Source organism: Genypterus blacodes, unplaced genomic scaffold (genome assembly GCF_046128005.1).
Source record: "Genypterus blacodes isolate CSIRO-AG114 ecotype Tasmania unplaced genomic scaffold, CSIRO-AGI_Gbla_v1 ptg000028l_1, whole genome shotgun sequence".
Taxonomy (NCBI): Eukaryota; Metazoa; Chordata; class Actinopteri; order Ophidiiformes; family Ophidiidae; genus Genypterus; species Genypterus blacodes.
This window is the reverse complement of record NW_027466841.1, coordinates 3,490,846-3,503,415: the sequence shown is the minus strand read 5'-3', so window position 1 is coordinate 3,503,415 and position 12,570 is coordinate 3,490,846. Positions and strand designations below refer to the sequence as shown.

Sequence of the window (12,570 nt, the reverse complement as noted above, 5' to 3'; positions counted from 1 at the left end):
TTGTAGTCACTTTCTGTAATGATTTCTTTCTTCTGGACATCTCAAATTTGATGTTGTTAGGTAGATATTTTGTACCTTCTTCTGTGATAATCAAAAGTATTTAAACTGTAGCATGATATTTATGTGTCACCAAGTAGGTTAAAAATAGCCTCCAAACTGAAGTTGCGTAGCGAGCGTTGCAGAAAGGTGTTACAAAGTATCACGATCACACTCAGATTGTGGTGCAGGGTAAAATAGGATTAGGATACTTGTTTCATTTTAGGTACCAGTGATGCTATACAGACTCATGGCATTTTACGGTGATATTTTTGTGAATGTAACTTATTTGTGTGGTATTAGGCAAGTTCCTATCTTATGTTTTTGTTCAGTGACTGCCAGGTGATGTGCTTTGAATGTAATGTTGCCGTATCTTCAATACAATCTGCGGTTCCATCTTTGAAGCGCATCGCTTTTATTTTGTCCCGTTTACATATACGATAACGCATTAGTCGCCTTCACGTCCGCTATGAACCGAAGATATTACATTTGGATGGATTAATGTTTTCCCCTCCATTACCTCCTTCAAGGCTTTAATAAGTGAACCAGAGAAAGTCTGTTCTGCTTTGTAGTTACAGGACACATAACTCAGCATCCTCCCTCTCTCTCTCTCTCAGTAGTCCTGCTGATTAGAGGTGCACAGCCGACTCCTTCTCCTTCCTTCCCAGACTCCCTATTCCTCAGTTCCTGAGTAGGCAGGAGATGTTGTGTGGGAGCGATAGATGCATTCCTGTTTAATATTTGACCAAATTCTCAGGAGAACCAGTGTGGGAGGAACAGAAAACAACAGAGGATGACCACACTGGATGAGTAACACAAGTGTGATATCAATTTTAATGAAATTGTTGCAACAGTTGAGAATATAGTGACTTGCTAAAAATTTGAATTGTTTTTCCATTTAACAGACACTGATGAAGAGTAAAGGAATGGCACAGTAATTAAATATCCACAGCATGTCAGTGTTGCATTCTGTAACATCCTCACAGTGTAGTAGCATGTATTACTTACATTTTGTTGTATACAGAAATTAGTCTTACTGACAAATGATCCTCTCATTTCTCAAGACATACAGATTTTCACGCCGTTACTGTACATAACATGATTCAGATGTAAAACGAGCCCCTATGTGTAGACACAGCTGGGCTCTGGAGGTAGTGGACAATCTCACGATGCTACGAAGGCTGAGGTACTGGATTCCGAGCTGGAGAAGAAAGGGAACGTATCAGTATGTTGACCACAGATGGAGTAACTCACAAAGACGGTGGATTAATAGTTAAATCATAATTAATATCATTAATAATAATAATCAAATCCCTTTTGAATGACAACACTCGTATCCCGATGTTGGTTGATCATTACAAAAGCATGATACACGGATATTGATCAAGCCTAGTGTATTGTGTGTTTCACTGAAGTCATAGAATAACCAAATATGTCAGGCTGAAATGAGGAAAATTAATATAAACTGGTAAGATTGATGTCATGCAACAGCTCACCGACTTCACTGAGATCCACCGTTTCTGCACAGGCAAGAAAGCGAGTCACATGACGTGAGCAGGAGGTAGGTTGTTCCTGGTTTTCTCTCAGGCAGCTCTCAAACTCAGCAAACTCCTTGGAACAGCCCTGTCTGATCGTCTGGATCACCGGACTACAATCAAATTCAGGAATCTGGCATAAGTACGGCCTTCAGTATGCTTCAGTGAAATCAAATGAAAGCAATGTTCAAGTAACTCACTGAGAGGATGTGCACTCTCCAACCTTCATCTTCAGCTCATGACACTTGTGTTGCCATGTTGAGGGGTTGGAGGCCACACATGAGCCGTACTCCTCCATTTCTTTGTGGCAATACTTTGCCGCGATATCCATTGCAGCCTGCCTGCAAGGTCAAAGAGCAGATAGAATCATATGCAGCAATCACCTGATTCCACTAAGGTCCAGTGAACCATCAGTCATTGCTACTAATGAGGTTTTCATTTGTGATAACTTTTGTAAATTTCAATAAGTTAGTGATTACAAAAATTGTCCATTACAATATCCCACAGTCCACAATGTGATGACTCTGAAGCTTGTTTAGTTTAAATGTCAAAAAGACCAACGTTATATTAATTCAATCCCTTTAAATTAACTTCAATACATTACGCAAGAGCGTCCTTGCATTAGCTAAAAATAAAAGCAATTAACTACCTCAGGGTTAGGGTTACCTCAGTAACAATTCTAAATAAAAATTAATATACGACCACATTCCTACATTTCTTGGTTAATGGTGGAAATTAATTAAAAATGTTTAGGATGCGGACGGGAATCACACGTATATACAATATACGTATGATTGCTGACTACTCTTCATTATCTAGAAATAAAAAAGTAAATGTAGTTTTGATAAGAACTGTTTGTAAGTGTCTTACATGTTGTTCTAGAAGGTTTGTTGTGTGACGGCGAAGCTGAAGAATCAAGGTTAGAACAGCGGCGTCCCTGCATGTGGAACCATCAGGCTGTGCGACGGCTGCTACCGTACACGCCTTACTGGCACCTGATTGGATTAAAATAGATGACGCAAGGTAAAATCTTTATTTCAATTGGTCAACATATATGTCAATCTTACACTGTGGCGACGCTGTTCTGCGAGCGAGGATTTCTTAAAGGTACAGTCCAAGATCGCGCTACAAAAGTATTAAATGAATATAAAGACCATATTCCAAATATCTAAACCAGTTTATTATTGTGTTTTTTTTATTTGGTTTGCTCCGAAAACACACATTTGAGTACCTGGAAAATACCTAATGTTTGTTTTCATCAGACTCGAGTTGTGCCAAGAAACCCTTACGTGTCTTTGCGTGTTGACGTATACGGAAGCGGCTGAGAAGGAAGGAGCACTACAGTGAACGGACTCTGGCGGCCGTACGGAACACCGCTCCGGGTGTAAATTTGTATTTATTTGCCGGCTACAGCAGGACGGGGGCGGCGGGGGTTCGAAGGGGGCCAGGAGAGTGAGCAAAGAAAATGAACGACGTTAAGAAAGATGGTAGTATGGCTGCGGACGGTTTAAACGGACCGGCTGAGGTACAAATGGCACCATCTGTAAACCACAGCCAGCATGACAGCGGCAACGGCGACGAGCTGGTGAACTCGGTGACTCTGTACAGGCGACGGCCCCGGCTACTGCATGGCACCGTGCTCCCGTTCCTGGCGATTCTCTACCCGGTCTGGTTATACTTCTGGTTAGCGGTGTACGGACCCTCGGAGTATCCGGAGGCAGGCCTCCTGGCTCTAGCCGCTATCGGGATCGCGCACGTCCTCACGGCGCTCTCCGGTTATTGGTCCGTGCACGCGCACTGCTGGCTGACTTGCTCCAAGGTAAACTTAAAACAACAACAAAAACAATAACACCGTTTATTTATTTGAGGCGTTTAATAGGAAATCCATCGAGTCACCATTGTAACGACACACCAACCTTGGTGATCCCCTGTGTGATATGTTAATGCTAAGGAAACCGCCAAAAATGTGGTTAAATTTGTTCAACTTTGCATTGACATAGAAATGCCTAAAATGGTTGTTCAGGCCTGCAAACAGCTGCGAAACAAGTGACGTAATGCGTACGTAATTCCACGTATGTAGACTAGTCTACATTAATGCCAGGAGACTGTTTAATATTTGGATTAGATTCGATGTTAGATTTGTATTCCATTTGTAAAAGAATTCAGTGTTTCACAGCTTTAGTGTGAATCTTGATCAAACGAGGGCCGGATGAAAAACAGGTCTAGATCAAAAGAGTTGAGAGTTAGACAATTGAAACCTGGATTTGATTTACACAGAAAGCCCAAATGGTTCTTATTATAAATTCAAATCTGGATTGGATTTACCCAGAAAGCCCAAATGGTTCTTATTATATTGTTTGGTGAAACATAGACTGAAAACAAAAAGAGTGTCAGCTATTTTCCTGTCCAGGCCCAAACCAGTACATGGTCTACAAAAATGGTTAAAGTTTGTCTAGTTAAACCTGCACTAGATTGTAAATTAAACACATAGACTGAAAAAAAGGTTGTTGGTTTGAACCCCTGTTGAGGACTCTTTCATTTGCGATTAAACGTGAATGATAAATTAGTAACCATGTGATTAAACAAATTATGAGGTGATGTCATAATACATATATGTATTACCTTTCCATTTGCAGCGTTACAAATAACACCACACATAATTACAGGGACAGAGATGAAACACTGTTTATTTATCTTTGTATTGTAGCCACCTACAAAATGCATTCACACACCAATCTTACTTAATTGACGCTATTGTTATTGTGAAATTGCAAATTGCATGACAAACAACTGTGTCTGAGTGTGCCTGGTTGGCGAGGAGAAAAATCCGCAGAGACAAACAAGTGGAACCAAAAATAACACAGTGGCTTGCGACCGTGTGTGAATTTGTCACCTGTTTATTTGTATGCATAGGAACCAGACCCTCAAAAGGCTACGCTGGCAAAGGTCATACCCAAGCCAAACAACGGTTCTGCTGAGCTCGTAGCACTTCAGAGGGACCAGGTCAGTTTCCTTCTTCTTCTTTTTTACTCCCTGCATGTACTAAATTGTCTAACTTGCCAATGTGTCCCAGATCTCACTTTCTCTGTCAGCAAAGCTCCAGTTTAGTCAGTAAAGTAAGTCGAGCTCAGTAGTTGTTTGAAATCCTCCTACAATGTCACCCCTGTAATTAGTTATTGTTTGGTTTGGCCTGGTGTTTATATTGACACATAGTAAAAGTCATTATTGGTTTTTGGATTCAAGTCAAGGGAATGTTATCATCTTCATGCTCTCTTACCTCGGTTGCCATGCAAGCTATCTTTCCCTGTCACCTCATTAGCAGAAGCAGTTAGGTGTAATCTTGGTTTTGTGTCTATTTTAGTCTCTTTCTGATGCAGGTTTGTTTCTGGAGCAGTTTATAGCTCTAAATCTGTGATAAGGACTTGTATTTCTTTTATTGTAAAAGTAGCACCCAATTAGCTCAGACTTGTTTTCCTTAAAAATCATTGCAGTTTGTCGTATACCTTGAAGTTGTAATTTTGCGCAATTCTCCCTCTATTGTTCTGAACAACAGGATGAGGATGGTGAGGAGATTCTGTCTTTTGAGTTTCAAAAGATCTGCTACATCTTTGACCATAAAGAGAAGAGATGTTTCCTTCCGGTGGCCTTTCCCATCAACTTCCCCATGGGCTTTTTTCAGTCCTGGCGTGGCTACCAGGAGGAGACTGAACTCAGAGCTGCAGAAAAGCGCTACAGCACCAACCGTGCTGAGATGGTGGTGCCAGACTTCCTGGAGCTCTTCAGAGAGAGGGCCACAGCACCCTTTTTTGTTTTCCAGGTACACACGTCTGCATGGAATGTTGATGTACTTTTACTGTCACTCGAACAAGCCTCGTGCAGTGGATAATCTCTGACCTCTATCAGGTGTTCTGCGTGGGGCTGTGGTGTCTGGACGAGTACTGGTACTACAGTGTTTTCACACTGATCATGCTTGTGGCGTTTGAAGCGTCCCTGGTGCAGCAACAAATGAGGAATATGTCCGAGATCCGTCGCATGGGGAACAAGCCCTACATGATCCAGGTAAACTTGAGCAAAGAGTTTAGAACTCTGATGTTGTGTAAATGGATCAATTCTGTCATGCATCACATCCGTGTAGCTACAGAATATCATTGCATTTCCCAAAACTTAAAAGACTTACAGATTTACTTTGTGTTGTTTTCTGGCAGGTATATCGTAACAGGAAATGGAGACCCGTCTCTAGTGATGAACTTGTTCCTGGTGACATTGTGTCAATAGGTAAGTGCTTTATTACTTTTCCATCCACAAACATGAGATTGACTGCAGATGTGTGTGTGGGTGTGTTTGCGTAATTAATAAGCAAGTTGGTTCCTTCACAGGAAGATCACCGCAGGACAACCTGGTTCCTTGTGATGTCCTGCTTCTGAGGGGCCGATGCATTGTGGATGAGGCCATGCTGACTGGAGAATCTGTGCCTCAGATGAAGGTATGAAGCAAAATACATTTTTAACATTTAACACAGCTGAGCCTCATAAAAAGCAAAGGCTTGCTTTCAGGCTTATTAATAATTGTTGCCATTTTGGGCCCGTAGGAGCCAGTAGAGGATCTGGACTCAGAACGAATCCTTGACCTCCAAACAGATTCTCGACTCCATGTGATCTCTGGTGGGACCAAGGTGGTCCAGCATAGCCCTCCTCAAAAGGCCAGTGCTGGGCTCAAACGTCAGTGCTAATTCCTCTTATCATTCAGTCATGAATAACATCATAATCAAGGCTGTTGAAGTCATTATATGGAAAGGTGTCATTTGTCTCGCAAGTTCACGCTCATTAATCTTCTCTTTTATGTGCAGCTGTAGACAATGGCTGTGTGGCCTACGTACTGAGAACAGGATTCTACACCTCTCAGGTAAGGAAACGGCAAAGTGCATCTCTCATTCTGATCTGCTTTGCCTTGTTATGCTGAGCTTTGGTTCAGCGTCGTGTGTGTCTGCAGCAGCCCCAGATACACCAAGCATGTCAGAGAACACATTCTCCATTATCATTCTGAGTGTAGTGCTCAGTAATGTGTTTCACACTGTGTCCTGCCTCTAGGGTAAACTGCTGAGGACCATTCTCTTTGGCGTAAAAAGAGTGACGGCAAACAACTTGGAGACTTTCATCTTCATCCTCTTCCTCCTCGTGTTCGCAATTGCCGCAGCCGTGTACGTGTGGGTAGAAGGTGAGGCACAAAACAGACTTGCTGAGGTGTCATTGTGATTTAATGCAGACTAAAGTAGCATGCCGTATTTGTAGATCTGAATCTTGGTGCTTTGTGTTGTTCCCTCAGGGACCAAGGACTTGAGCAGGAACCGTTACAAGCTGTTCCTGGAGTGCACCCTCATCCTGACCTCCGTGGTCCCCCCAGAGCTCCCCATAGAGCTCTCTCTAGCGGTCAACACCTCTCTTATCGCCCTCGCCAAACTTTGTAAGTCAACACATGCAGCATATACAGTGTTCAGAGACCTGCACAGAGCCGCTGAGACGTGCTGTACCTAAACCAGTCTCTGACTGTTTTGACATTGTAGGTATCTTTTTTTGTCCTCTTCCGTAGATGTCTTCTGCACAGAACCTTTCAGGATACCTTTTGCAGGGAAAGTGGAGGTTTGCTGCTTCGACAAAACGGGAACTCTGACCAGTGACAGTCTGGTTGTACGAGGCGTAGCAGGCCTCAGGTAAAACCATGTTCTCAACAGATTTTAAAGTATGTTCAATTTCTGAGTGCTGCTTTGCGGCATTTGCACTGTGTACACCATATACAATTAAGTTTGCATTTATCACAGAGGAGGAAAGGAGGTGATGCCAGTGTCTGAGATACCGGTGGAGACCCATCGTGTGGTGGCGACCTGTCACTCATTGGTCACTCTGGATGATGGACAGCTGGTCGGCGATCCACTGGAAAAGGCCATGCTGACCGCTGCTGACTGGAGCCTCACAAAAGGTACAAGGAAATGACTTCCAATCATGCGGGGTTGTGGCAGCCATGTAAGCCGGGTGATTTGCAAGTGAAAAGATAAAGGTTAAACCTTACATATCCATTCTCTTCATATTCTATCCCTTCACAGTATAAACCAAGTTATTTTTAGATCCTTGTTAGTCCGAAACATAGCCGTTTGTTGAATTTGAATGTGTTTATTCGGCTGTTTACAGTTTGCACACTTGCATATTTGCCTTGGTAGCACCAAACATGATGTGCCCGTCTTTGTTATATTATATAACCTGTGACTGTTCAAGTACTGCTGTTCCTTTATTGTAGGAAAATATATGGCATAGAAATATTAAGGTACCGCAGTGAGTGAAGGTCTAGTGACCTCATTAATATGGGGAGTTACTTACTTGTGATTAGTGGAAAGATGTTACTGATTGTTGTCTCTTTGAGCAGATGAAAAGGTTTTCCCGCGTGCCATTAAGACCCAGGGGCTGAAGATCCACCAGCGTTTCCACTTTGCCAGCGCTCTGAAGAGGATGTCAGTGTTGGCCTCCTTCGAGAAGCTGGGCTCCACTGAACTCTGCTACATAGCCACAGTGAAAGGAGCTCCAGAGACACTCAGGGAAATGGTAGATATGACTGCCGTCCTCAATGCGTAACCACCCGTGCTTTCAGCTTGATCAAGTGAAGGCACTGCTGTCCTAATCTGGCTGTGATTGTAGTTTTCAGAGTTTCCTGCAAATTATGATGAGGTCCACAAGGAAATGTCCCGGGAAGGAGCCCGAGTGTTGGCCTTGGGATACAAAGAGATAGGACACCTCGGCCATCAGCAGGTTCTTACTTATTTTTTCTATGGTTCTATGGTATCTTTGGTTGTCTGATCTGAGTTATTAAGTCTGACGAGAAAAGCTTTAGTTTCTAAGCGAGATGGGTCTTTGTGTATGGCATAGGTCCGGGACTTGAGCCGGAATGCTCTGGAATGTGACCTGCAGTTTGTGGGGTTCATGGTTGTGTCCTGCCCCCTCAAGAGTGACAGCAAGGCGGTCATCAGAGAGATCCAGGAGGCGTCACATCATGTAAGTCAGCATTTATAACATAAGTATGCCATACTAAAACACCACAGTTTGTTTTTCTGAAATATGCTTCATCTCTTCTCGCTCTGCAACCAGGTGGTGATGATAACAGGCGACAACCCTCTCACAGCGTGCCATGTAGCAAGAGAGCTCCACTTCATCCAGAAAGAACACACACTTATACTGCAACCAGGGTCCACTGCGAGTAAGACGAGTTATCACTTTTCAGAATTATTTCGGCAACTGTCTGTGTCAGTGCCTCCATCTGTAGCTGAAGGGTTGTTTATGTTAATTATTTGTTTGTTTGTTTCTAGCCGGGTGGCAGTGGGAGTCCATTGATGGCACTGTGCAGGTACCGCTGCCACCTCCATCATTCTCCTCATTTCTCAGTGAGTTTGACCTGTGTGTAACCGGAGAGGGGCTGGCCAGACTGAGCTGTGACACACAACTACTCAACAGCTTCCTGCCGCACATACAAGTGTTTGCACGTGTCAGCCCAAAACAGAAGGTGGGTCCAAAGTCCCCAAACATGGACATGCTGACATTATGTTGAGATATTCCAAACATGGTAAACCACTTAAAACATCAAGTTTGCATTGTCAAGTCGACATCAATCAGTGAGAAATCCATCACAAGTGCAATTTCACCAATTTCAGTCAATATTTTGTCATACAACGCCACAAAGAGACACAGTGTGATTGGAGGAGGGTGGGGCGATGCTGAGGTTATTATTACCCCACAAAGTGAGGTTGCACCAATATCACTCTCTGCACTTAGTCCCAGGTAATTGGAGCATGTTCAGGCACACCCTCTGGGGGATGTTGAGAGGCATTCTGGGAAATGAGTAAGAAGGGTTACAAAGAGATAGACATAAAAGTGGGTGTAACAGTGTAATGTTATATTTTAGAAATGTTATTCTAAGCATCTAATGCTTATGTGTTGTGTTTCAGGAGTTTGTGATCACTAGTCTAAAGGGGCTGGGCTATGTGACACTGATGTGTGGCGATGGCACAAATGATGTTGGAGCACTCAAACATGCCCACATAGGTAAGACTGGACCACCACAGTCCCAGTGTGTGTGTGCGACCCAAACAGTGTGTAATTAATCTTTTTTTTCTCCTCTCAGGTGTCGCTCTGTTAGCCAACGCCCCTGAGCGCATGCCTGAGAAAAAGAAACGGGGTAGAGAGAAGGAACTGCCCATAGCAGAACCCAGACCTTTACCTCCAGTCAGCTCAGGAAGCAAAATGAGCTCCAGAGCAGCTAGACAGAGGGTGATGGCCCAGAGAGAAGAGCAGCTTGCAGCACAAAAGGTATGTGTGTGTGTTTTTGATTGAGTGTTTCTGCTCACATATATTCTATTCTATTCTATTTCAACCTCCTCCATAGTTATTGAAGTTCAAATATAATTGTATATCATTATTTCTGTGACAGGAGAGGATCAGTCAAGTCTTACGGGAGCTTGAAGAAGATCAGATTCAAGTAGTGAAACTGGGCGATGCCTCCATTGCTGCCCCCTTTACCTCCAAACTGTCTTCCATACAGTGCAGTGAGTAACACACTTTTGTCATTTGCTGAACATACAGTTGCTGCCCACCTGTTAATCTTGTTGCTTCCGATTTGTCCCCAGTCTGCCATGTAATAAAGCAGGGTCGTTGCACTCTGGTGACAACACTCCAGATGTTCAAGATCTTGGCCCTGAATGCACTGGTGCTGGCCTACAGCCAGTCTGTGCTCTACCTAGAGGGGGTCAAGTTCAGCGATTTCCAGGCAACCTTGCAGGGCCTATTGTTGGCTGGCTGCTTCCTCTTCATCTCCAGATCAAAGGTGAGAAGCTGTTATTCTGTTGTGAGCATCAGTCTAAATCCATGTCCACTGCCTGTGATGGCAACTAAATGACTGATCGTCTCCTGTCTTGTGTACGCAGCCACTAAAGACGTTATCTCGAGAGCGGCCCTTACCAAACATCTTCAATCTTTATACGGTGTTGACGGTTCTCCTGCAGTTTGCTGTTCACTTCTGTTGTCTTGTGTACCTTTACAAAGAGGCACAGAGCAGAAGTCCACCCAGGTAAGTCACACACATACAGAGAAGGGACAAGATTCACTTTTCTATCTGAAACATCACTTGATTCCTCTCTCTCTCTCTCTCTCTCTCTCTCTCTCTCTCTCTCTCTCTCTCGCTCTCGCTCTCGCTCTCGCTCTCGCTCTCGCTCTCGCTCTCGCTCTCGCTCTCTCTCTCTCGCTCTCGCAGAGCGGAGCAGTTTGCGGATCTGTACAAAGAGTTTGAACCCAGTCTGATCAACAGCACTGTGTATATAATGTCCATGGCCATGCAAATGGCTACATTTGCCATTAATTACAAGGTATGCAATCTTGATAACATTAATATTGGATTTGATTACATGCTTTATAGTGTAATAGAGTTATAGAATGTCCTGTTGTGTCTCATAGGGTCACCCATTCATGGAGTCGCTCAGCGAGAATCGACCTCTACTGTGGAGTATCGCTCTGTCAGGTTTAGCTATTGTGGGTCTCCTTACTGGATCCTCACCAGAGTTCAACGAACAGTTTGCTCTTGTAGATATTCCAACTGACGTGAGCTGCCCTTTTTATTATTTTACCATGATTTGTATTGTTCTGATAGCTTTGCGATTATGTATCTGAGGAAATTCCCTGTTTTCTGTTTGCAGTTCAAAATAATGATTGCCCAGGTTCTGGTGGCGGACTTTGTCGCTGCTCTGCTGGTGGATCGTGTCCTACAGTTCCTGCTGGGCAAAGGAACTCTCAGGCTGCCTTCTTGAACTCAAAGCCAACAACGACCGCAGCCCTTAGCAACCAAACTGTAAAGGGAGACAAAACTAAGGAGGAGAAGGAGTAGGAGGAGAATTAAAGCTGTTCTGACACGAACAAGGCAGCTGAAACTGTCATGGCGCACAGTACTGCAAACTCAAATGTGTAACCCTTCCTTCGTCCTGATCTGCCTCCCCTCACCAGCTCGTTAACCACGTTTTCAGCAGCTCTTTATTTACCTTCCATTCGTTGTTTCCCCATAATGCCCAGATTTTTCTATATTTCCCTCTTTTTTCCATCTCTTCTTCCCCACTCCTACAAAAGGCCAAGAAGACAGCAGTATTGAGGGGAGTGTGAGACTGTGTGCCAGGCAGTGTGACACATACAGACTCGCAACAGGAGCATTCTCCAAGAGAATTGCAAAGTGTTTGTGATTTTTTTTTTTGTTCCTCTTCTTGATTTTGTAAAAAGTTACAAACATCTCTAACAGACTTATAAAAAGACTTACAAATGATGGAGTCTGTGAAATGTTTTGTCAAGTACAAGATGAAAATGTGTCTGCACATGGAAAAAATTACAAATCATCCCAAACCTAGCAGCTGGTGATAAAAAGGTAAGTGACATGACTCTATTGTCACTATCAATAGAGGGAAATGTGTCTAATGCCGTTTTCATATTCTATGGTTTTACAAATTCATGGTTCATAATCAATGAAAACCAACTGCCTTTCCCACATTGTCTTATCAAGTTCAAATTGAATTAGGGTCCCTATGAATTGAAGGTATTCTTAATACCCCTCGGTTCTTATGGTACAATCAAATAGGAGCCATTTATTCACCTTGTAATCTAAAATGCAAATGTAGCAGGCTTTCTCTGTGATAAATTACCACCAATGACATTTGCTATATTTGACAAAACCAGAGTGATTGTAAGCATTGGGTCTGTCTGCTGTAAGCACCTGTTAGGACTGTTTTTTAAACTACAGGAGAAGCGTGATTTGATCATGATGGGACCTCCAGCAACTCGATTTTCTATGAGGAATAGCAATATCTCTCAAATTCAGGAACATTTTCCTTATGTACAGTACGATCAAATCAAGTCACATTTATAGGTAGACGTTCACTAAACACAAACATGGATGTTGATACTTGAGCTTGCTTTAATGTGAAAGAAGT

General features: G+C 43.2%; 2 protein-coding genes across 2 annotated transcripts; one reads left to right on the top strand and one right to left on the bottom strand.

The window, feature by feature from the left end:
- Positions 1–841: 841 nt before the first annotated feature.
- Positions 842–2,559, bottom strand: chchd5 (coiled-coil-helix-coiled-coil-helix domain containing 5). Its single transcript, XM_076144191.1, has 4 exons — positions 2,442–2,559; positions 1,772–1,912; positions 1,533–1,684; positions 842–1,237 (listed from the first exon to the last, which is right to left on the bottom strand). Coding segments are annotated over exons 1-4 (324 nt in total). The 5' UTR covers positions 2,444–2,559; the 3' UTR covers positions 842–1,208.
- A 319-nt stretch (positions 2,560–2,878) lies between these two features.
- Positions 2,879–11,909, top strand: atp13a1 (ATPase 13A1). Its single transcript, XM_076144190.1, has 25 exons — positions 2,879–3,390; positions 4,485–4,574; positions 5,125–5,388; positions 5,475–5,630; positions 5,777–5,846; positions 5,948–6,054; positions 6,160–6,289; positions 6,418–6,473; positions 6,659–6,785; positions 6,894–7,031; positions 7,158–7,278; positions 7,387–7,544; positions 7,986–8,161; positions 8,255–8,365; positions 8,483–8,608; positions 8,702–8,810; positions 8,920–9,113; positions 9,556–9,652; positions 9,732–9,916; positions 10,038–10,152; positions 10,234–10,430; positions 10,531–10,673; positions 10,857–10,968; positions 11,057–11,200; positions 11,296–11,909. Exons 1-25 carry the CDS (start codon positions 3,037–3,039, stop codon positions 11,404–11,406), a joined length of 3,591 nt encoding a protein of 1,196 aa, XP_076000305.1. The 5' UTR covers positions 2,879–3,036; the 3' UTR covers positions 11,407–11,909.
- Positions 11,910–12,570: the final 661 nt, after the last annotated feature.